Genomic DNA, 26,025 nt, shown 5'->3' with positions numbered 1-26,025 from the left:
GTGTGTGTGTGTGTGTGTGTATGTTTGTACTGTAGATCATTGAATGTTTTATTTCAAAACCTAACATGTTTTCTTTCTCTTTTGTGTGTGCCTTTCGACAGTTGACAGTTCAACTCTTCTCCTTTTTGGTGAATGGTCTCTCTTACTCCCAAATTATTTACCTAGGAATATATATAATAAACTGATTTTAAAACATAGGTATAAGAATTTCATCACAGAACATTACTGGGATTAGCCAGAGTACAAAATAGTCTGTACTTATGTCTTTTGTTATTCATTCTTTTGCAAATTTACCTACAAGTACCTCATCTATAACCAGCCCCATTTAAATTATTGGTAAGTTGTTCTATAAAAGTGTGGGGAATTGACATGTTTTTCATCAGTACATGTATTTGTTATATGTACTGGTGAATCAAGAAACTAACCAACCAAGTATCTAAATAAGTGTGATATCCTTTTGTAGGTACATTCAGAACAATGCCTTGAATCTAAAACTCCTACTGTTATGCATCATTACGTATAAAAATCTGCATATGCACACGTCTATGATCCACATTTCTTTGAACTTACCAGTAGGCCAAGCTTTAATATTTACAATAATCGACATTTAATTTTTATAGATAGCAGCTACTGTTTAATGCATAGAATAAGATATTTCATAATTGTATGTACTAGTGTAAATACAGGGAAGAAAGCACTGTTCATTGCTATTACTGTTTGTGAATGTTTACTGTTGTTATATGAAGGAAGGAGGTTTTTTGTGTGTGTGTGTGTGTGTGTGTGTGTGTGTGTGTGTGTGTGTGTGTGTGAGAGAGAGAGAGGGGGGTTTCACATGTGGGTACAACTTACAAATAATAATGGAGCTCTCAGCTGTGTATTTACAGTGTTCATTTCTTTTTCCCCAGTCGATTAATGGCTCTTAAACGCATGGGTATTGTAAAGAATTATGAGAAGATTCGTGATTTTACGGTAGCTGTGGTTGGAATTGGCGGTGTTGGAAGTGTCACAGCTGAAATGCTTACACGGTGTGGAATTGGCAAGGTTATATACATTATTGTGTTTCTTTTTACGTCTTATAATACGTTTTAGTCATTACTTATGGATGTTTTCTTATGTGTAGTTACTGCTATTTGATTATGACAAAGTGGAGATGGCAAATATGAACAGATTATTCTTTCAACCTCACCATGCTGGTCTGTCAAAAGTTGATGCAGCTGCCAAGACATTATCATTCATAAACCCAGATGTTGTTATGGAAACTTATAACTACAATGTTACTACTGTGGATAACTTTCAAGATTTTATGGAGAGAATAAGGTAATGTTAATATGATGATGATTTATCACAATAAACTTATGACTACAATGTTACTACTGTGGATAACTTTCAAGACTTTATGGAGAGAATAAGGTAATGTTAATATGATGATGTTTGATCACAATTAGTGTTGCATATCAAAGTTGTTTTATGCCAAATAGATAATGGTTGTATGTTACACTTAAAAAGACAACTAAATTGCACTCACATGTTCATATTATTGTGTTTTCCATGTAGAAAATTTACCTGTTGAAAGAAACTAAGACAAATTTGTGTTGATAATAAACTAGTAATTCAAAAATTCTCTCTGCAGCCACGGAGGTTTGTCTGGAGGACCAGTGGACCTGGTACTTAGTTGTGTGGATAATTTTGAAGCTCGCATGGCAATAAATACTGCATGCAATGAACTGAACCAGACATGGTTTGAATCTGGAGTATCAGAGAATGCTGTGTCAGGCCATATTCAGCTAGTAGAACCAGGCCGTTCAGCATGTTTTGCTGTAAGTGGAATTTATTTTCTCTCTAGTTCTCTAAAGAATTTAATATGTCTTAATTGGAAATTCTTATGATATCCACAGTTGCACTGCTGCCACTCCACTTGTCTAATATTCCTCCCTGGGTTCATCAGTCTGGTAGGAAACTGTCTTCTGCAACACACAAAAGTGATCACCATGTATTTCTCAGTACGTTATCATCATATCTATCAGCAGGTTTCTCTGCATCTTTTCTGTACTGCTTTACAAACATACATTTATTCTAATTTTCCCCTGTACTGAAGTCTCTTAGCATGTCTTTGTCACGTTAATCCCAATCAGTATATAGTTCATTTATCAAGCATATCTACTTTAGCAAGTTCTGTTTTAGTTTTATTTAACAGTCTGCAAATGTTTTCCTTAGCACTCAGCTGCATAGTTCTGACTTGTTAGGAGTTGGAAGACTTCAGCTTGTTAGTATTTGGTGTCTAGCAACTGCTAGTCGTATATTGATAAGAAAAGTAGCGGATGCAATAACACTGTAGTAGCCATTGTTGTTGCCATACTTCATTTTGCTGTGTGTCCTAGAATGAGTGATAAAACACTTCATGGTCCATTACAAGCATGGCCTATTATACCGTCTCAGGAAAAAATACCTGCTGTCCACAGTGTGAATATAAATGTTCAGTGCAAAGAAAAATGCAAAGGTATTATAGTAGTGTTGTGTGAAGAAAACAGAACCTGCACCCACTGCATGTCACGACTCCTTTTCATCATCTGTGTACTGGAAGGATCTTGCTTTCTCTGCTTCCTTGATGCTAACTTTTAGTAACCTAGCAGTAGTCCACAAACTTTGTTTTGACTTGGCTTACTTTTCAAGATTTCAACTTTTCTTGAGGTGATCTATTTGTCTTCAGCGAATTACGTAACACGTTTTCCTTTGTCATATATTTTGTACAGTCTTTTGGCACTTACTCACCAACAGCACTCGTACACACCGGTGGAGCCTCACAGTTAATTACACCTGCCTGATGATATCCTACTGACCTCTTAACCTTATTTTCAAGGCACTGAATGAAATGGCACTATTTAAGGCATTGACCTCACATTTGGAAGGAGCAGTATTCAAATCCTCACCCAGAAATCCTAAGGTAGGTTTTTGATAGTGTTGTGAAATCACTTCAAAGGAATTACCAAAAATTTTTACAAGAAGGTTACAGTTATACTTCATGCTTTGAAGGGAAATGAGACAATTTGATTCTGTTATACCTTGTTTCATGAGTTACCTGGTGCTATATACATTTTGCTGTTATCTGCAGACTTGTATTATCAGTAAACAACCACTGGTTCTGGTTGTTTGTAGGCATAAAGTCATCAAGAGATATTAATACCTGAAACCATAAAGTATTTCTGATTTCTTTTATGATTTTACTTGTGTTTCTTAAAAAGAATTATGTGGAATGGGGAAGTAGAATGAATAAAACAGAATTTTTACATTGTTTTCGCTCTTGTTCTTTGGTAGTGCAGTTCTTTTTCTGGTGTCTCATTCTTGTGATGCTCTTTTCTTCCTTCAAAGTACTTCTGATAATTTATTTAAATAATAGACGTGAATAGTCAGGTGCAAAAAACCAGGTAAGTGACTTTTCTTTCAAAATCATTTTATCGCTGCAGCTCGATTCAGATTGATCATACATCTGCTGAGAAGATAAAACTGGGGAAAAACAAGCAGTTGCAAAGATATTAGCCTTTTAAGTTGTGCTGTAAGGGGAAAAACAAGATCAGTCAATTTTCCAGGGTAAAGAAGCAGACAACTCAGTGATGACTCATCTGGCCATGAGAAGACAGAGCAAATGGAATTCTTATGCAATCTACCACCCCTCCCCCTTCCCCTTCCCACAGGAAACTGGAGGCAAGGAACTCAAAGAGAAGGTAGTAACCTGCATAGATTTTGCAAAAAAAAAAAAAAAAAAAAAAAAAAAAAAAAAAAAAACGTGTCCCTGCCACATACAGCAGTCAGTTACATTTACTTTAAGCAGCAGTTTTTGATGTATTCGTTCAACATCCATGTTCTTGCATCAGGCAAATGAATGTATGGTGGAAAAGGGCAGAAATGAAGTGACATCATTGCTTTGCACTTCACCGCTCAGGCCTCAGATGAGGACATTGAAGCGGTCATAATACAGGAGTGTCACAGGAAGAATTGTCAGTATTCATGAATACGACAGCGACAATCATTCAAAGCAAAAGAGTGTAGTAAACATGGGCTCTAAAATACCTACCTTATGAGTTATGAGCACTACTTAATCTTCAATACAGTGAAGCGCAAGTCTCTTCTGCTGAAAACTCTTTCCTTTCCACATTTTGGGAGGAGATAGTGAAGTAATGTACACACACACTTGAAAGCCATGTGCATTAGCAGTGTGTTGTCAGCCACAACAGTGTGCCACAAAAGAGCAATAGAGCCCGCCATGGGTCAGCGCCAATTTAAACCCTGCTGTGCTATGCTCATGCTCAGTTATCATGTCATTACTGCTTGCATACATTTGCCTTATTGTGTTCAGTGTATGTTATGGCCATTGGTGTACATGCCACAGTCTAAAAGTTGTACTAACATTCTTGGTTGTGTTGTGTGTCCAAGCTACAACGCAAGTGACGATGAGTGTGAGATTGTTCTGCATGCAGTTTTTAGTCTGTGGTTGGTCCTCGGTTGCATCTACGATGTCTGATGGTGCTACTGATGAGTTTTTATGCCAGATGGTTGATCAACAAGAGGTTCTTACTGTAGCGTTGCAACATCTCACTTAACAGCAAGAGGAATTCACCACAGTGCAACACAATCAAACCCAGGTATTACAAATGCTTCCCTCTCTTTTGGCCAGTCCGGGTCCCCTGTCAGTACCCCACTCTTTTAGCCTCCATCATTCTGGCTTCAGATGAGCCTGTCGAAGAATGGAAAGCTTATGAAAAATGGTTGCAGCAGCATTTTCATGCTTTTGGATTGACTGATCCTGTGTTATGCCATGTTTCCGTTTTATCTTGGTTGTCACCACGCATGTATCGGCTCCTTCCCCAACTGGTCACCCTGGAGGATCCGTCTTCACTCTCTTTTAATAACAAGTGGGACCTACTTTCAAATTACTACTGTAATCAGATGCACTTCATTGCCTCTTGAGTTGAGTTCTGTTGGTCTTGCAAGAAACCAGAACATTTCTGTTGGACTTGGGCTGCCGAGCTTCAAGGTTTAAGCTGTCATTATCTCTTTGTCACTGATGTATGTAAGGAGTCATATGCCGGCGAAATGGTTTGGATGCAATTATTCGGTTGGCCCCTGATAGTGAGGTCCGTGAGCGGGCCCTTCAGTATGAAAACTCTCCCTCTCCGATGTTCTGACTACTGCACAATTGTTTGAAGTTTCAAGGACTGCAGAATCAAATCAAATCGTGGTGTGAGGTTGCAGAAGTTCAGCCCGCTTCCCCCCACCATTTGTCAGACAATTCACAGGGGATGATATTGTGGCAGTAGTCCGCGAGTGAGAAAATGATCACGGCGGCTGGCCCAACTTACTGCGGCAGCCACGGCCACAGCAGCAGCACAGCAAGCCCAGTAATGAACAACTCAAGTGCTCCATGCTTCCCTCTTGTTCATTGTGTTTTTTCACTAATTGTAGGCCAGATTGTACTAAGCGGTGGGCACTTGGTTGCCAGTGCAACAAAATGGGCCACATTGGTCCTGTTTGTAACGCAAAATTCTGACAGCCTGTTGCAGACGCTGACATGGATGTCAATTCTGTATCGTCAATCTTCATTGCACCCAGTAAGCTTTTCATTGATGTGAAGGTCTGTCAAAAGATTTTGCATGTACAAGTCAACACTGTGCTGTCATGCCGTTACTCAACTTGCAAACGTATATGGACTCGAGTTCTCCCCCTTTAGTGCCAGTGTCATATACATTAGTCACCTGCAATAAACAAAGCATTCGGATATTAGGTAGTTTCTTGATCCCAGTTACATATAAATCAATGGTTCATTAACAGAATTGTCTGGTGGTGAACAATGCACACACAAAAAATTTGTTTGGGTTGGAACCCTTTAACCTTTTGGGGTTTACTATTTCCAGTGAAGTTAATCTCGTCTCTGATCAAGTGCCATGTACACAACTTGACTCTTTATACTCAGAATTTTCTGCCTTGTTTTCTGCAGGTTTCGGTTGTACCAATAATTTCAAAGCCCACATCACCATGAAATCTTCAGCCAGACCCATTTATTTCGGTCTCGCCCAGTGCCACTGGTGCTCTGTGATTGGGTCAAGGCAGAGCTCAACTGCCTCATGGCCTCCAGGGTTGTCCAACCAATTGTATCCAGCTAATGGGCTATCATCTTAGTCATTGTCAAGAAGCCATTAGGACAGTTATGCCTTTGCAGTGATTTGAAAGTTTCTGTCAATGCTCTGTATCATTGACACGTATCCCTTGCCATGCCCTGATGAACTTTTTGCTAAGCTCCCTGTTGGTTAGTATTGTCTCCATGGCCACAACCTTCGCAGGCCTGGGACCGTCTCCACGTCGATTTCACTGGCCCATTCCGTAATGCATCCTTGCTAACAATAATTGATTCATTCTCTCTGTTCCCATATGTTGCTCCTTACCTGACAACTTCAGTCTCTGCCACCGTGGCAACCATGTCGAAAATTTTTTCCATTGAAGGACTTCCGACAACGTTGGTCTCTGATAATGGTGGCCCTCAGATTGTGTCACAGGAGTCTGTTGCCTCCTGCGACACCCAAAGGATTTGCCAAATTTTAGCCCTGCCCTTCCACTTGCAGTCCAACAGTGAGGCAGAAAGGTTAGTTACAACATTCAAAACACAAAAGAAAAAGTATGTGACTCAGTCTCTGTGCTACATTGCCTTGGATCAATTTCTGTCTTCCTGTTGGTTCAGCCGCACCAAACTGCACCATAGTTGTCAACCCCGGACACTCCTGTGGCCCAACTAGGGGTGCCAACCTATGCAGTCGTCATCCCATTTCCAGCCCAGGATGCCTGTCTGGGCAGGCAGGTTTGGTCGTCACCCAAAATGGATTTCTGCCATCATCTCCCAATGGTGTGGCCACCATCTCTGTGATGTCTTTGTAGGGGAGGGCCTCTGCACATCATTGCAACCAGTTGTGCTTGCACGTGGATGACTGGGCAACCCCAGCCAGGACACCGACGTCGCCACGACAATCTGCGTCGCTCGACAAATCACCCGATGCGACTGGGTCCCTGCCAAAACATATGAGTCCAGAACCGATCGCAGGAGTGATTTGTATGCAATCACCTTTGTAAACTGACTGCACTTCCACAGTAGTCTACCAAAATACCGAAGTCTACCACTTGCTTTACCCACAACTGAGCCTATGTGATCATTCCGTTTCATATCCCTACAATGTGTTACACGGAGGTATTTATATGAGTTGGCCAATTCCAACACTGACTCACTGATATTATAGTCATAAGATACTACATTTTTTGATTTTGTGAAGTGCAAAATTTTACATTTCTGAACATTTAAAGCAAGTCATCAGTCTTTACACCATTTTGAAATCTTATGAAGATCTGACTGAATATTTATGTAGCTTATTTCAGACAGTACTTCATCATATATAACTGCATCATCTGGAAAAAGTCTGAGCTTACTATTATTATTGTCTTCCAGGTCATTGATATACATCATGAACAGCAAGGGTCCCAACACACTTCCCCGGGAGCACACCTGAAGTTACTTCTACTTCTGATGGTGACTCTCCATCGAAGATAACATGTTGCATCCTCCCTACCAAGAAGTCCTAAATCCAGTCACAAATTTCACTTGATACTGAAGTGTTTTTCGTGTTGTGTGTTGATTTTAAGTGGTCGATATATTACGATATGCCAAGTCTCAACTCGTTTCCTGTAATAACAGTTACCTTCTTTTCTGAATTTCCCAGTCACTGTCTTGTTTTCTCTTGATGCTGTGGTCTTGCTATGCAGTGCCGTGTATCTTACCGCTGATTTGTTTTTCAATTGCAGATGGGTGAGGGCTATAAAAGAGCATCTACATTTAAACAATACGGTTCAAAATCACAAAAAACAGTTTCCATAATTCTTCCATAATCAAATAAGTTTTCAGCTTGCAACAACTAATAATTATGTTGTGTACATAGTTCCATGTAGTCAGCGCATACACAACTTTCCCACTAGAGCGCGCCCCGCTAAGCACAACAGCGCAGGCGCAGCGCTCGTCCGTCTCCGCTCTACGAGATGGCGCTGTCGTAGAGACGGACCAAATTCTGCTTCCGCCGATCCGTGTATTAATATGTAATGCAGCCAATGAGATTTCTGCTAACGTAGAACCTTTTCTCCTCGCTGATCACACTCGCGCAGGATACCTGAACACGCGAGGTATTATAACGAGTGTACAGACCTCCGATTAGTCAGTCTGCATCAGTCTGCATTTGTCTGCACCAGTCTATAGTCAAGTTTTAGTCTGCTCCTAATAAGATTACCATATTCCTGTATGTAGACATGAAGACAAAGGAACTTCAGATTGTCAATTGTAAATAACATCCAGAACCAAGTTAAGTTATTTTTATGCTTGTTACTATTTTAATAAATGTGTTTGAAAATTAATCAAGTTCTGTTTAAAGTTGGTCACCGTCAGTCTGCTACTCTAAGCGTGCAAGTGGCATTTCTATCGTCTGACCTAACGGCAGAAGGTAAACACGCCACAATAAGACCACGAGACATATTGCTGACACTCGCCTGCTTCATTAGAGCGACAAGTCAAATAATCTGATGGTGTGTGTACCGAAGGTCTTACAGTACACACACCACAAATTAACAAAGCTTTTCAGATAACATGTTCATACATAATGCTTCACTGCTTGACCAAAACCGTAAGTTTTTACTTAAGTCAAGATAGCATAGCATTGAAATTATCACAACATTCATTTTTCTTTAGCAGTTGACCATTCTCATCGTGCCCCTTTCTTCTTTGGAGTCCAAAGCATCCACAAAGCATGATTCCAAAGTGCAAGTGATCCCTTACTGCTCAGTACAAATTACACATCCGTCAATGCTTTCAGTGCCGTGCCCGCATTTTTCTTTCTCATATCTGCACATAAATTCCAACAAACCTGGGTAAAGAAGATGCTCTTTACATTTCTACTAGTTAAAGCCACATTTTTCACATGCACATCTTTCATTGGTCTAGTAAAAGGAAAGTAAGACATGTTGCTATGCTTTACAGCAACATGTGCCACTACAAAACCCCACGTGATTGTACTTTTGACAGTAAGCATAAGACAAATGCTTTTCAGAAATCAAGAAATGCTTTATCTGCCTGACTGCTTTTATCCAATTTTTTCAGTATCTCATGTGAGAAAAGTGGGATCTGGGTTTCACATGATCAACGTTTTCAAAATCCATGCTGGTTGGCATTGAGGTCATTCTATTCAAAATACCTCATTAAGTTTGAGCTCAGGATGTATTCTAAGACTTTACAACAAATCGATATCAAGGATATTGGATGGTAGTTTTGTGGATCAACTCTACTACCCTTCTTGTAGACGGGTGTGACCTTTGCATGTTTCCAACAACAAGATATGGTTTGTTGTTTGAGGGATCTGTGACAGATTATAGTTAGTTGTGCTAACTGAGCCACAGATTCAGAATAAAATGTGATAGGGATTCCATTTGGGCCGGCCGCTGTGGCCGAGCGGTTCTAGGCGTTACAGTCTGGAACCGCGCGACCGCTATGGTCGCAGGTTCGAATCCTGCCTCGGGCATGGATGTCTGTGATGTCCTTAGGTTAACTAGGTTTAAGTAGTTCTAAGTTCTAGGGGACTGATGACATCAGCAGTTAAGTCCCATAGTGCTCAGAGCCATTTGGATTCCATTGGGCCCCGAAGCTTTGCTCAGTTTTAACAATTTCAACTGCTTCTCAACACCACTTATGCTAATACTTATTTCATTAATCTTTTCAGTGGTATGAGGATTAAATTGGGGCAATTCTCCTGGGGCATTTCAGCTTTTGCTTTACTATCTTCGATTTCAGTTCCTGTCTCATTCATAAGGGACTGGACACTAAATTTGGTGCCAATAACAGCCTTTACATATGACCAGAATTTCTTTGGATTTTGTGAAATATCATTTGACAACATTCTGCTACAGTAGTCATTGAAGGCATCACACATTGCTCTCTTGGCAGCCGAACGTATTTCATTCAGCATCTCTCTATCTACAGCCCTACACTTCGTTTTACACCAGTCATGCAGTTTCCTTACAGTGACTGTATACCATGGAGGTTCCCTCCCATTAGGAACTGTTCTACTGGGTACAAATCTATCCAGTGCATGGTCAACTATTTTTTTAATCCTAAGCCATAGTTCCTCTACATGCTCCTGCTCTGTTCTGAAAGTTTCAAGTTCCTCATTGAGGTATGACACTACTGGTCCTTTATCCAACTAACTGAACATAAATACCTTTCTGCTTGTTTTAGTTGTCCTTTGTACTTTGGTAATCTGTTTTATTGCAACCATGTAACGTTCACTGATACCAGTTTCAATGTGGACATTCTCAAAGAGGTCAGATCTATTTGCTGCCATTAGGTGCAACATATTTTCATCATGAGTGGGGTTCTTATCTGTTCTAGGTAGTTTTCAGAGAAGGCATTTACTAATGTTTCATAAGATGTCTTATCATGCCCACCACTAACAAAACTGTAATTTTCCCAATTAATTTTTGGATAATTTAAGTCTCCACCACTGATTACTGTACGATTGTGGAACTTATGTACAAGTGAACTGAGGTTTTCTCTAAAGTTTTTGATTACATCAGGAGATGAGTCTGGTGGGCGATAGAAGGATCCAGTTTCCATTTTATGCCCATCCCTTATACTGAGACTTGTCCAAAAAATTTCATTGTGTCATCATTTTTCCACAATTATTTTCTGGGAACCAGATCAAGTCAAAGTCTGTAGCAATCATCTTAGTCGTAGTCTTTTTCAGTTAGTGTAGCTTTGAAGCACATGCCAGTAAACATGGGTCTTTCCTGGAGTTTTGCAGGGTCAGCAAATTTATACTGGATAGGCGCACATTGATTGGTCCACATGATCCATTCCTATGTTTGCAAGGCTTGCTGCAAAAACAACCCATATTAGGGCTGTGAATACTCATACTGAATATACAAGTCCATCTCTGAGACTATCTTGTGGATACACTCCATCTCTACATCTGTCTCTGTAGTGTCAGATATGACACAATCCATGGTTTTCTGTCCTCATGTCACTATTAGTAAAATGATGTGCGTCAGGCCAGTAATTTTACCTTTAACACCCTGAGGACTGATGGAAAACACATTGGTACACCAGTTTAGGTTGATAACATACAAATGTGGTCTGTGTTTGTAGAAACTATAACCATTATGGAAATTAAATTATCTGCTGCTTCGTAACATGAGGGATAGGCAAAGACAAGGTGCTCTTACTTCCAATGTGCTAATGAGCTGTGTACCTGATCATCAGTGGAAAGTAATATCACAGCATAAGAACTACAATTTTTTATGGAGTATTAGTATACTTGTATAGTAATATGCAAGTATACTAGTACTATGCTATAGTGTATTAATTTTAAAAATAATGGTGTACCTGTTGGGTTTTCTATGTGATCACAATTTTCTACCTTGATATGATCGTTCAATTTTTCATGATATCATAACTTAAGCCTGTTTGGTCATGGAACCAGAATGCACAACATTTTGCCAACTGTCCTATTTGATTGGAGTTCAGACAAGAAAAAACAGCCAAGATTACTGCATGTATACCATATGAGCAAGAATATTCACATATCAATTGGAAATCCTAAAAATATCTTTCACTGTTGTTGTTTCATAATTTAAATTTAATTTTTTAAAATTAAGTTTTAATAAAACCTTCTTTTTCAGTGTGCACCACCTCTTGTTGTTGCATCCAACATTGATGAAAAGACATTGAAACGCGAGGGAGTATGTGCTGCAAGTTTACCAACTACAATGGGTATTGTAGCAGGCTTCCTTGTGCAAAACACTCTCAAGTAAGTCTAATTTCTTGAAATTTAATGTACAGAAATTTAGGCAGCAGCATGTAATGTGAAAACTTTTTGAAAAGCCTGACACTTATAAACTTTGTGTCCTCTTTTGCTATATGACCTGAGCACTACTTGGAAATAACTTAAATGTAACGGATACAGCTAGGTCAATATGAACTAATATTAGTTTATTCTAGGACCAGTAAATATAAAGACAAGAGTGGCCATACATGGTATCTGAGGAGGAACAAACAATGGAAAAGCCAGGATGGCATAATGACAATATTATTAAAAGGATAGATAGGGAATGTTGAGTCGCAGACAGGCACAACAAAAAGACTGCTTGACAAGTAAGCTTTCAGCCAAAAAGCCTTCTTCTGAATTAGACAGCACACACACACACACACACACACACACACACACACACACACTAGCAGTCTTTTGTTGTGCCTGTGTATGACTCAGCATTTCCACTATATGGTGAGGTGCTGATGTAGACATTTTGAATGGTTCTCCAGTTAACGCTTGTCACTATTTATCTTCATTATGAACCGGTTTTATTTTATCACAGCTTTTTTAGTATGTAATTGTACAGATTGTGACAAGTTGTCTTGGTAACCACGGGTTCAACTAATATACATGGTACCAGAGGTCATGTTCAGTTCACAGGGCAGTGCATATTGGGAGCTATATGGAGGTAGTGTTGCTGCAGGGTTTTCCCATCAGAAACAGCTCTTGATCTGTAAGGGCCCCTTTCCACTGAAAATGCCCTCTATCAATTCATCATCCGTGTAATGAAATATTTAAATGATAAAATTTCAACAACTGAATTTTTCTGCGGTGTGTCAGAGTATGTGGCTGCTTAAATCACAACATTCTGTGTGGAAAGCCTAAATTCTGTGGCAGTGATGATACAAGCCGTAAATAGTTTGCTTAATATTTACAAGAATATAGGAAAAGATAGATTGCTACTTATAGTAAAGATGTCAATTTATGTTGCAGACCGCTACAATTAAAAGACACATACACATAAGCTTTCGGCCACAGCCATTGTCAGAAAAAGGGAAACACAACCCGTTCATTTACACAAGGAACCACATCTCATGCACACAACTGCCAACTCCGGCAGCTCATGCCAGGATGCAACTATCACATGGATTGGAAATAGCAATCTGGAGGGGGCGGGGAAGGGAAACAGATAGCAGTGTACAGGTGGGGGGAGAGAGAGGAGCGCTGTCAGGTGAAGTGTGCAGGAACTAGAATGCCAGCGGGCGCAGTGTCAGGAGGTTATGGGGCAGGGAGGCGAGGAAAATGGAGCAAAAAAGGAGAGGAGCAGGGAGAGATGGGTGGGTGCATTGGCAGACGGCAGCAAACAAAGAGGGTGGGAGATGAGAATGTGGAAAGATGATAGGCTAGAGACTGGGGGGCGGGGGGTGGAAACTGTTGGGTGGAGGGTGTGTAGACAGTATGTTACCATTATTTGAGGTTGGGATGATTAATGTAAGGGTAACTACCATCTGCACAGTTCAGAGAAGCTGGTGATGGAGGGGAGGATCCAGATGGCTCAGGTAGTGAAGAAGCCATTGAAATCAAGCATGTTATGTTCAGCAGCATGTTATGCCACAGAGTTGTCTAGTTTTCTCTTGGCCATGGTTTGACAGTGGCCATTTGCCCTAATGGACAGCTTAATATTTAACTGATAGGAATCTGAGTGTCATATTAGCCATCCATTAGTTTTGATAAGAATCACCTTACAACTGCCTATAAGCCTCTACTACTAAGCCTTGCTATTTGATGTTGAGTCCACTAGTAGGGGCCACATTACATTAGCAGATGGTGTGAGCTCCAGGGGGTGGGGGTGCCAAATGATCTCCATTGTGTATTCAAAAGGAGCCTCAAGTACCAGAAGCAGAATGGTAATACATCTAAAAGATGAAGAATGTGGAAGTGAACTTGATGTACTATGTTTCTGATCATAATACTACAAACAGAATTCACATGTTACAGACTGAAAACTTTAGTTTAGCTGCTTATTATTGAAGATATAATATAGGGAATTGGTGAAGTTGCAATTTTTGCTAGAAATAATATAGTATGAAGATCTGTAGATTAAAGGAAAAACTGTGCTGACCACTACTGTGAGGTGTGTGGCATCGAGATAACAGCAGATACTGCGACAGTTGTGTTCTCGATTTGCAGGGTACCAGCTGGAAATTGTAATGATTTTCTAACATGCAGTGTATCATTCTTATCACACTTGTCTAGAAAAACTATTTCATTTATTGCAACGGGTAACTTAATATGAACTTCTTAACAGATATTACAAACCTCATACACCATGAACACCTGTGCTCTTAAAACTTCAATGATAGACTCTCTAAGTAAAGTAATAGCCAGTTCCAGTATGGTACTTTAGTAGCTAACACGGTTATAGATAATGATAGATATAATAATATAACTGTCGAAAGTACTCTAAATCGCCCCTCTGATCATGATGGACGTTTCCTCACCATAAACCAAGTAAATGAGAAGAGAAAAGTAAATTTCATTTGGGAAAATTTGAGTATTATAAACACCCACACTATGTAAAACTTGAATCATCATCTCCAGCTTGTGGAGTAGTCTCCTGTCTATCTTTCTGTTGATGTTAACTCCAAATTTAATATATTAATTAATTATCTTACACATCTGTGTTAAAAAATATTTTCTAAAAAGGTAATTAGAGAAAACGTGTTTAAGTCAGGGTAAATGCCTTGGATGATTAAAGTCATCAAAATTTCTTGTGGAACAAAAGGGAGATTTATGCAGTAGCCAAGAAATCAAATTCTTCCAATATGATTAGATATTAGAAACTGGACAATAGAATCCCTAATAGGACCATACAGGCATTGGAAAACATGTCCACGATGGCAGAAGTTGATAACACAAACAGTAAAGTAAAAACTATCTGGGATTTCGTACAGAAGGAAACTGGTAAGTGCAGCTTGTAGAGAAAATATCCAAATAAAAAGTGAGGGTTCATCTTGTTAGGGACAAAAAAAAAGGAAAAAAAAAGTTGCTGATATACTCGGCAAACTTTTTTGATAATATCGGAACAAACAGGATCATGAGGCTCCATAAATTAAGCCATGAAAGCCAGTTTACATAGTACAGTACATCATATTCATATAACAATAGTCATTATATGGGGAAGTGAAAGAATCATTAAATCTCTAGAAACTACAAACTTTGCTAGAGTTGACTACATATCTAATAAGCTGTTAAAAGTGTGCCGTATTTGTGATGCATCACTTAAACATGAAATAGTTCATGAAAGGCTTGAGCATGCAGTTGTGAAACCAATATATAGGCAGGAGATGTACAAAGAATTAAGATCCAATACCCAAAGAATATGCAAGAAAAAGACAAGGAATGACTGAAATCAAAGAAGAATTAAAGGAACAGAATGAAACTAAGAAATTCTATCATGCCATGTGAAAGATGAGAAAAAAATTTCAACCCAAACAAAATGCATGCAAAAACAGAAATGGCAAGATAACAAGAGATGAACAAGAAATAATGCAGAGGTGGGCAGAATACTTTGAATATATGCTCAACAAAAACTCAGGTCAGGCCCCAAGAGGCACACAGAAACAGGAAGAGAACACAGAGGCAAGAGAAATTGAAGGGGATGAGGCACAAAACCTGTCAATGCTGGAAGTGGAAATGGTGGTAAAGGAAATGGTGGTAAATAAACTAAAAAAAATAACCATGCACCCAGTGAAGATGGAATCATGTCAGAACTAATAAAATCAGGTATGCAACCTCTAAGACATGAAATATTTTAACTAATAAAGAACATATGGGTAAATGAAAGCATGCCGGAGGAGTGGAAGACTGGAATAATATGTCCAATATATAAGAAAGGAGAAAATCTCAATTGTGAAAACTATAGAAGCATAACCCTACTGAATATGGTATATAAGATTTTCTCTGGAGTGCTGAACAAAAGAATAAAGAAATGCACCGAAAAAATGCTCGGAGAATCCAGTGTGGATTTCGACCAAACGGAGGTACATTAGACCAGTTTGTTGTTAGACAAATAACTGAAAAATTTCATGAATGTGATATAGATCTTCACTTCCTGTTCGTTGACTTTAAATAAGTTTTTGCTAGTATTAATAGATCAGCGTTGTATAATGGGCTGAAAGAATTTGGCATCTGTGATGAACTGAGAAGGTTAATTGTGCTAACAATGAATGACACAAAAGCAAAACTGAAAGTGAATAACAGAGTGACCCGGCAGTTTGACTTTTAGGATGGAGTGAAACAGGGTGATGGCCTCTCTGCAATGCTGTTTAACTTAGTACTGCATAATATCATACAAAAAGTAGATAAAAGAGGAACCATAATGATGAAGTCCAGTCAGATATGTGCATATGCAGATGATATTGCCGTCATGACAAGGGATCTAACATTGCTTAAAGAAGTATATGGACAAATGGAAGCAGAAGGAACAAAAATTGGACTTATTGTAAATGAAAGCAAGACAAAATATATGGTTCTGTCCAATTCTGTAGCTAGAAGACACCACAAGACCTGAAGATTGCTGATAAATGCTTCAAAGCTGTTAGATGCTTCTATTATTTAGGTGTCCTCCTAAGCAATGATAATAGTATGAGACGATGTATAAGAGAAAGGATACAAGCAGGAAACAAAACCTATTATGCAAACCTAAAGATACTCAATAACTCTCTAATTACAAGAACAACTAAACTGAGTGTATACTATTCCCTTGTGCAACCTGTTGCCACATACGGATCAGAAACGTGGGCAATGACAGAAGCAGACAGTAACAGCCTGAGGGCATTTGAAAGGAAAGTCTTAAGAAAAATCTATGGGTCTGGAGAGAGGCAGAAGGCTGGAGAGTGGGATACAACTATGCAATACAAGAACTTATACAAGGGAGGGATATAGTGAAATTTATCAAGTCTCAAAGAATACATTGGTTAGGACATATGGAGAGGATGATGGAAGACAGGATGCCAAAATGAATAATGAATGCCAGATTGTATTCCAACAGAAGGAATGGTAGACCAAGAGCTAGCTGGATGGACAATGTGCTGGCTGACTTTGCTAAGATAGGGATTTGTGGATGGAAGAAAAAAGCTGAGAACAGAGAGATATGGAGGAAGATTGTTGAGAAGGCCAAGGCCCACCAAGGGCTGTAGTGCGGAAGAAGAAGAAGAAGAAGAAGAAGAAGAAGAAGAAGAAGAAGGCAGATACTGCTGACTGTTGGCCAATCTCACTGCTCATGAATTTTACAACGTTTTAGAGAAACTAATGCATGCCAGGAGTATTAAACACGTTGGGGGTCATAGTATAATCACCAAACATAAGTTTGTATTTCAGAAACAGAAAATGAAACATTTGCATTTGCTGGCAACCTGTCTGGTGTCTACAATAAAAAATTGAAGATGGCTGAAATATTTTGTACCCTAACAAAAGCTTTTGACTGTATCCATCATCAATGTTATTAAACAAAACTAAGTATCTAGGTACCAGTGGTGCAGCATGATAGTTGCTTGATTCATACTTTTCTAAAAGAAAGCAGAAAGATCTATTGGATAGTGGAGAAGGTGTTCCAGCTTCATCATAACGGGGTACCACCACAGGTGAAGTGCCTCAGGGCTCAGTTATAGGTCACCTGCTTTTTGTTATTTTTATTAAAAACCTACCTCTTTATACAGAATATTGTAAATTTATCATCTTTGTTGGTGACACTAAGATGTTACTGATGATTCATTAAATAAACTTGACGTTTCAGATGATAAATTTCTTATGAGTATTGTGAACTTGTTTAACACAAATGGTCAGTCTATTAATTACAGTGAAATAATCTTTATTCAGTTTCACACAACCTTTAAGGATAAAGAAATAGGAGAAAAACATGACAACCAGCAAACAAACAAGGGTGGATACTTAAAATACCTGGAATTACATATTGATAGCTAACTAAACTGACCATTCACATGCTGGATGTGTGCAAAGGATTGTTTCCTTTAACATGTGCTTTACACATTGTTTGCTCATATAGAAATATAGAAATTAATAAAGCAGCCAATTGTGGTTATTTTCATGCCATTATGGCCCCTGGAATAGTCTTTTGCAGAAATCTGGCATTGGCTAAAAATGTACTGTGTAAACAGAAACAATTATGGGGGGGGGGGGGGGGGGGGGATCCACCCTTCAACCTCATGCAGAAATCTTTTCAAGGGCCTCAAAGTAACATCTGTTACACAACATATATTGCCACTTATCTGTTTTGTAAGAGAGAAGTTTTTTTTAAATACCCAGTAGTGCGTATGACAGTCATGATCTAGAAGAAAAGAAGATATCCACAGTGAGCATGCAAAACTGAGTGTGGTCAATTTCAGTGATCCAATTTTAATGGCTGTAAGATTTTTAATGCCTTCCCTTCATAAATTATCTAGTGGATGATGAACTCTTGTTTAAAAAGTGCTTAAGGCTGTTCTATTGCAAGGGCCATTCTAAACTGTATAGGATTTCATGAACCATGATGAATAAAAACCATGTACCTGTAATAGTTGGGTATATTCTTAGATTCTTATTTGTCTGCTTGTTTATTTATTACTGCAAGCATATTTAAATACTTTTTTTCTGTAATGGAACCTATGTTGCAGGTACCTTAATCTGAATTTGATTAGTACTATTTACCTAATACCACAGACTGTTCTCCTAAGGGCAAACATGTATTTAGGAGGGCCACTAATTAGTAAGAACAAACAATAAATAATGAGACATTCTGAAAGAGAGACGTGAGCTGGTTTGTGAGGTATTTATTTCTAAAATTTAGTGGGTTACAATCTCTTAATCAAGGGGGTCCTAGCTCATGGAGGAGTCTTTGAACAGGGCGAGCTACTATACAGTTTACAGTATTTTGTTTGATGTTGTCTTGAGGTGCGAGAAGGTAAGCACTGAGAAGGGGGATGTTAATGCAGGGTTTCGTTGGAGTGACGCTCGTACATAAGTCCTATGTATTCATGGAAAAAAAGGGGAAGTTTGAGAGTAATACGGACTCAACTGGCACTCAAGGAAGCCAGTACAGTCAGGGAGAAAACTAATTTCAGTGGTGCGCTTGGCGGTAAAGGGGTGCCAAAATGGCTGGGGATGAAATGGTAATAAACCTGACTGGTACTTCTGGCACCCACTGAAGTAAACTACACTGCACTCAGTAATCCAGGTGCTGATAACAGGGGGGGATGAACTGGGCATCTGGCATCAGACTTTGTACAGCCGCAGTCAAAGGAAGTCCCTTGAAGAAATGCAGCTCGGGAAGGCAATGTGAAAGACACGGTAGCACTTGTTAACTGGACTACAGGAAACCATGAAACGTGAATGCAGCTAATGATATGAACCACATGGCATTGTCCAGGGCAGGTTGCTGAGAGCACAGCCAGATGTTACCTAATAGAAGTGGAAGCAGAGGCTGGTTGCATGACAGTTTGGTGTGTATGGCCCATGGAGAATATGGCACTCGGAGGTCTACCTGCCGTGAAAGTGAGCAGCTAGGGTGCTTGGGAGGTGTGGTGGTACCTTTGCTAGCAGAAGCTTTGCTGGTTGCTGGTTTTTGGTCAGCGCAGTACATCATCGCTGCTACAAGTCGTGGTGAGTGGAAGGAGTCGCCACACATTTCCCCCCTCTGAGAGGAAAACACTTGTGCCAACAGTGCAGAGGGGTGTTTGGAACTAATTAAGGATAACCTGGCATGATGCCGCAGGAGGAAATGGGGTTGCTTCCAAAAAATCACCGGGAATGATGGGTACGTCCGTACACAATCTCAGCAGCAGTAGTTTGTAGGTCAGTTTTATGTGCAAACCACAGGCTTAGAAGTACCAGGGGTAGGGCAGCAGAGTAGGGCAGCAGACCATGCAGAAGAATAACATGTAAGGGTGGCTTTAAGTGTATGGAGGAATCGCTCCACCATGCCATTATGTGCAGGGTGGGAGCTGGTGGTTTGCTGGAAATTAGAGCCACAGGTGGCTGTCAGAGATTGGAAGCAGGCGGAGATGAACTGGCACCCAAGATCCGTATTGATGTCATGGGGCCATCCAAAGTGGGAGACCCAGGTCTGAATGAAGGCTAAAGCCACAATTTTGGCTGAAATGTCAGATAGGGAGATGGTCTCTGGCCAGTACATAAATCGGTCAGTAATTGTTCACAGATATTGACAACCAAGGGGGAGGGTAGTGGGCTGACAATGTTGAAGTGTACGTGAATGAACTGATGATGTATGAGGGGAAAGGCAACCGTGGGGTACTGAATTTGCCATCCAGCCTTGGCATGCTGGCATGGTATACAGAACTGGGACCAATTGCTGCCATCACATTGAATGCCCAGCAGACAAAACTTTGTTTCATAATGATGGCAGAAGTGCAGATACCTGGTAGTGTGAAGCTACAGACATGCTCAAATGCTATTTTTGGTAGGTGAGTGGGAGAAAAGGCCAGGTGTGATCACTAGAAGTGCCAGGTTGTGAAAAATCCATGAGAATGTCACAAAATTTTATGGTAGGAGGTGGGTATATATCTTAGCTGAAGATTGAGGCTAGAGTCAGCATTCTGAAGGGTGAGTGTTAGGTCCAGGTCTCCCTCTCGAGCAGCGACCAGGGCATTGTAACCTAAGTGTTGGGTGATGGTGCAGGAGTGGCTAAGGTAATCTGCTACAATGTTATTAATGCTGGCAACATGGTAGATGTCAGTAATGAAATGTACTCCTGTAGCCTAAACTGTGAGGGTGAGATCTGGCGTATGTTTTTCCTGTAGAAACCGAAGGCAAGGGGGTGGTGATATGTAAAGATTGTAAAAATGCGCCCCTGATTTCAAGGTCGGGAACACTGGATGGCTTCATGGACTGCAAGCAGCATTTGGTTTTATGTGCTCCAGTGACATTGTGCACTGGAGATCTTAAACAAAAAGAACATGAGCGGTTGCCAAACATCCATGCATTGCTGTAGGATGGCCCCAATAGCTGTCTGGCCCACATCTGCCAATATTGCGCAGGTGTCACTTGGGTGGGGTGGGCCAACAGACCCCCAATAGTGAGGTCCCTTTTTATTTTTTCAAAGCTGTTGATCATGGTGTGGGTCCAAGGGACCAGTTTGTTCCCTTTGTTTTTATCACCACAGAGTGCTGTAGTAAGGGGCTCTTGGGTGGTAGCAGTATCCTTAGGATCTTGACGGAAAAAATTGACCATGCCAATGTAACGCCGGAGGCCTTTGAAGGCAGTAGGGTGTGGAATGTTCACTACTTCCTGTACTGTTCCAGGTAGTGGGCAGGAGCCGGTGGCAGGGACTAAGTATCTGAGAAATTTGACCTCGCTCGCCCTGAAAATGAATTTTACGATGTCGAGAATCACTCCAGCTTTCTGCAGGTGAGAAGAAAGTTTGTGTAGCGGTTGGTGGTGGTCAGTATGGTCCCAGGAGTTGATGAGTATATCATCAAAGTAGGCAGAGCAGGTTGGTGTGCCCTGCAGAATGTTGTCCAAAAATCGCTGCCAAGTTTGTGCAGCACTGCAGAGGCCGAATGTCATGAGTGCACTCTCAAACAGGCTGAAAGGTGTAATTATGGCTGTTTTCTCAGTGTCCGCCTGGGGGACTGGAGTTCATGTGTAGGCTTTAGTGCAATCTATTTTATTAAAGATAGTAGTTCCCAAGATGGCGTCATTGTAGGTACAGATGAGTGAGACAGGATAATGGTCAGGAATGGTGTGGGCATTGAGTCTGTGGTAATCACTGCAAGGGTGCCAGGAACTGTTGGGAGCGAGGTGAGATGCTTAGGTCCAAGGGCTTTTGGAAGGGTGAAGTATGCTGGTGGTGAGTAGCTCTTCGAACTCCCTTTGTGTAATTTTGTGCTTGTGAATGGGGAGGGAGTGGGTGTGGCAGAAAACCAGGGCCCATGGGTGGTGATGGTTTAATCCACAGTGTCATGCTGAACATTCCAGGAGGCATCAGATGGCTGGGTGAGGAGGGGAATTCAGCAAGGAGCTGAGCATATGGCCCTGAAATTGCCAGCTATTTCATGGCAAAACATGTGGTGGAATGGGAGCTGCAGCAGAGGAACATTGATTTGATTTTGACAGGGAAGCTAAAACAGCTTTGGTCCAACCCACACCAAAACCGAGTTTATTGTGCAGTATCACTCCCTGTATATCTAGTATAGCCAACCAATGCCCTTAAATAGTGCAAGGAGTCCCTTTACCAGTTTTTTGTTAGACAAAATTTCTTCAGGTCTAGTTGTCTCAAAAATTCTGTATATCTTGCTGTACAATGTCATGCATTCGAAGATTAGGTGTGATGCAGTTTTTTCACTCTCATCACAGATCCTACATTTAGGGTCTTCTTCTGTTATACCCATTGTATGTAGGTGTTTTTAAAATTCCCATGGCCAGTCATCAGTCCGGTCATGAGTTTCATCTCTTTCCTGTTCAATCCCAGGATTACAGAGCTTCTTTTAAAACACGGCCTAGGCATCATTACCTTACCATGTTTTTGTTTATAGTATTCTACTTGATGTTTCCTAAGCCAGTTTCGTAATTCTAGTTTCATCGTAGCCTTGGTGATTGTCAGGTCAGGTTCTGGTTCAATGACTGGAGTTGTTCCCCCAACATGGTCAATCTGTCAGCTTGTTCATTGCCACAGATCCCTGAGTGGCCAGGGACCCACACTAGGTTTATCCTATTGCATCCCCCTAGCTCCACCAGAGCCCTGTGGCATTCTGCAACAATCTTAGATCTCGTTGCAGGAGCTGCCAATGATTTCAGGGCTGCCTGGCTGGCTGAATAGATGTAGATGCTACAGTCATTGTAGCACTGATGCATATTCTCCTCCACACATGCCCTGATTGCAGTAATTTCAGCTTGGAATACTGAGGCCAGTTTTCTTAGAGAGATGATGCCCTCCAGTCTTGGCTGAACCCTGAACACCCCTGTCCCAGCACCTTGGTCTGATTTCGACCCATCGGTGAAACAAACAGTGTCCCCCATACAGTGTCGAACTGTTTTTTCCCATTGCTCCCTGCTTCCAATTATTTATTATATTGTAAGGCTTGTTGAAACAGTTTGGAGTTGTTATATAGTCAGCCAGCATTACCCCAGCCATTCCTATATTTACCTCACTCACTGTCTTAGTGTGTGATTCTGGATACGCCAATGAGATCCAGTTTTTATCAGTTTTAAGTCTGTATGCATCAGCTGCTGCCTCCATCTTGACCCAAAGGTGTAGTGGGGGTATGTCCAGCATGGCTTCCATCCCAGCAGTTGGTGTGCTGCTAATTCTGCCTGTTATGGCTAAGCAGGCCAGTCTCTGCACCTTAGCAAGCTCCTTAGCTGCAACCTGCTGTTCTACCTTCTTCTACCACACTATGGGCTTGTAGGAAATCCTAGGTCTAACCACTGTGGTGTATATCCAGTGCATACCCCTGGGGGTTAGGCCCCAGTTTTTGCCACAAGCCCTTCTGGTACTCACTAGAGTACCTTTCGCCTTGGAGCAGATGTTCTTAATGTAAGGGGTCCATGTTAGTTTCTCATCTAAGGCTACCCCTAGATATTTCACGATCCCTTCACAGGTAGAGTTTCGTCGAAGAGCTTCAGATTCCAGCTTGAGTGTTGGATATGCCTCTTCGACAATGGCACAACAGAAGTCTTCTTAGGATTAACCCTTAGATCCTGTTTAATGCACCAGTCTTGCACAATGTCTATGCATCCTGTGTCATATTTCTAACTGTGTCAGTAAATTTGCCAAGTATTACTGTGACAAGGTCATCTGCGTATCCTTGGCAAAAGCGTTGTGTGGAATTTAGTTCCTCAGTGAGTTCGTTCACCACTAGATTTCACAATGAAGGGGACAGAACTCCTCCTTGTGGACAACCTCTAGTGGTGTTAATTACTATCTTTTCATTCATCATGGTACCCTCTCCCTTCCCTCCACTAAACATGGCCCTAGACCACTTACATATAATGGTCCCTAGGTCATGCACCTCTGCTGCCCTTACCATGGAATTGAAGGTTGTGTTACTGAAGGCTCCCTCGATGTCCAGGAAGATGCAGAGGGCTATTTCTTGAAAGTGAGGTGCTTTCTCCACCCTCCCAATGAGTTGATGGAGAGCTGTCTTACATGATTTACCTGGTTGATATGTGTGTTGGTTTAAATGTAGAGTGTCCATAATTAGCCTCCTCTCCCCAACATGTACATTAACCAGTTTTTCCAGCATTTTAAGAATGGAGGAGGACAGACTGATTGGTAGGAAAGTGAGTTTTGAGGAGCAGTTCCAGCATCTCATGTGCTGTCTTTGTATATTCCCCATCCTCTTTCCTCAACGTACCTCCTGGATTAGTTGGTACTCTAGTGAGGATTCTGTGAAGTCTGGCTTGAGCAGCCATGCTCTCCACGTCCTCATAGAATGCCTTCCAGGATTGCTTGTCTAATTGCAAGGTTGTAGTTGACAAGGGCCTCACGATATTTTCCGCATTGTCCTCCATGTCTCGCAAGGTTAAACAGTCTTTGTACCTGTTTCCTTGTGTTTCCAAGTTATTGTTCCACCAAGACACACTCCTATAAGTGCACTTCTTAGTGATTGTACAGTTGTCCTGGTATGAGGTCACTGTGGCAGAGGTAACGACCTCTGCTACTTCCTCAAACTCTACTGGATTCCTTATTGAGGTTTTATTTTATGATAAGCTTAAGTCAAGGTCCCTCCTATATGTCTCCCAGTCTGTTTTCCTGGGACTCCTATAGGCCGTGGTCTGCCTGATTCCCATTTCAACTTTGAATTTAATGTACATGTGGTCTTGTGTGAGGATGGCTCTGATGCCACACGCCATTGTTTGACATAGCTGCCCATCATAATAGAGCCAAAAGTTATGTCGGTTACTTCTTCCCTTCTGCTATTCCTGAATGTAGGTTCATTGCCCCTATACAGGACCTCCAAGCTGTTAGACAAGAGGAATTCAAGAAGGTACTCACCTCTACTATTGGTGTTCTTGCTGCCCGACACGAAGTTGTGGGCATTGGCATCACATCCAACCAACAGTTGGTTACCTTGCCGATGGCAAGCTTCTGTCAGTCTCTTCACCTCCAGAGGAGGAGGAGAGCTGTTTTCATAAGGAAGGGATGCCAAAACAATTTCCCTTGTGATACCTTCCTCACGTTGCTGCATACTGATGGTCACTAGGTCCCTGGAGCAGAAATCCATCATTGGCATGAAAGAAATTTCATTTCTTACATAGGTGCTTGTTCTGGAGTTTCTTAGATTTCTAGCATAAATTAGCTTACCTCCAGTGCCACTGAGGCCTGATACACCCCCTTTATATAAGTAGGGTTCTTGTATCAGGGCCACATCTACTTCCTATATCCCTAGGCAGTGCTTCATGGCAGCAGTGGCCCCTTTGCTGTGCTGCAGATTAATCTGCAGCACCTCCAGTCTCCGTTTTGCTGCCATCATTGCCTTTGAGGTCTTTGATTACCCTGACGGTGACTTGCAAGAACCCTAAAAGCAATTTCAGGTCTTGTTCTCACATCGCCTTCAGGGACTTCTCTCCAACCTACACCACTACGGTTTGTCCTTCCGGTACAGCCTTCCGGTTGATTACTCTCCAGTCCTATGTTGAGACTTTTGGGTTCTGGATCCTTATTCTCTCAAACAGTCTTTGGAGAGACATCCTTAAGGATCTTCGGTACCCATATTGATACCCATGCGGTCTTAAGAAGCTCCACTGCCGTCTTGACCAGCAGCTTCACATCCTCCCATGGAGATATCATGGGCACCTTGTCCTTAAGCCACAGACAAAAATGAGGACCCCACAATCTAGATAGACCCTTCTGAAGTTGGGTCCTGGACGAGTGCCCCCCCCCCCCCCCTCCCCCAATCTTTCCAAAGAGGGCCATCTGTACGAGTTCCTCCTGCTGTGAGGTGATGCCTACCAGTGGATAGCCTCCCTGGATAACTGCCATCTTAAAAACTGAGACTGCAGTACTGTAGGTCTGTTTCCCTATCTCTTGCCTCGACTTTTTCTGGGCTCACTTACCCAGGGAGGAGGGAATCTTAGATTTCTCCCTTATCCTCTTGTTACCTGTCTTTGACGTTGTGGGGTTCTGCGT

The 26,025-nt window shown here is 41.1% G+C and overlaps 1 protein-coding gene across 1 annotated transcript in view; it reads left to right on the top strand.

The window, feature by feature from the left end:
• LOC124604286 (ubiquitin-like modifier-activating enzyme 5) overlaps positions 1-26,025 on the top strand; it is a 125,267-nt gene that overhangs the window by 41,893 nt on the left and 57,349 nt on the right. The window contains exons 2-5 of the mRNA XM_047136465.1: positions 906-1,041; positions 1,121-1,317; positions 1,631-1,817; positions 11,749-11,876. Coding sequence (XP_046992421.1) covers positions 906-1,041; positions 1,121-1,317; positions 1,631-1,817; positions 11,749-11,876 — 648 coding nt within the window. The remainder of the gene's footprint in view (positions 1-905; positions 1,042-1,120; positions 1,318-1,630; positions 1,818-11,748; positions 11,877-26,025) is intronic.

The sequence above is a fragment of the Schistocerca americana genome, chromosome 1 (genome assembly GCF_021461395.2).
Source record: "Schistocerca americana isolate TAMUIC-IGC-003095 chromosome 1, iqSchAmer2.1, whole genome shotgun sequence".
NCBI classification, from domain to species: domain Eukaryota; kingdom Metazoa; phylum Arthropoda; class Insecta; order Orthoptera; family Acrididae; genus Schistocerca; species Schistocerca americana.
Note: the sequence above shows the minus strand (reverse complement) of the source record. Positions and strands in the feature narration are given on the sequence as shown.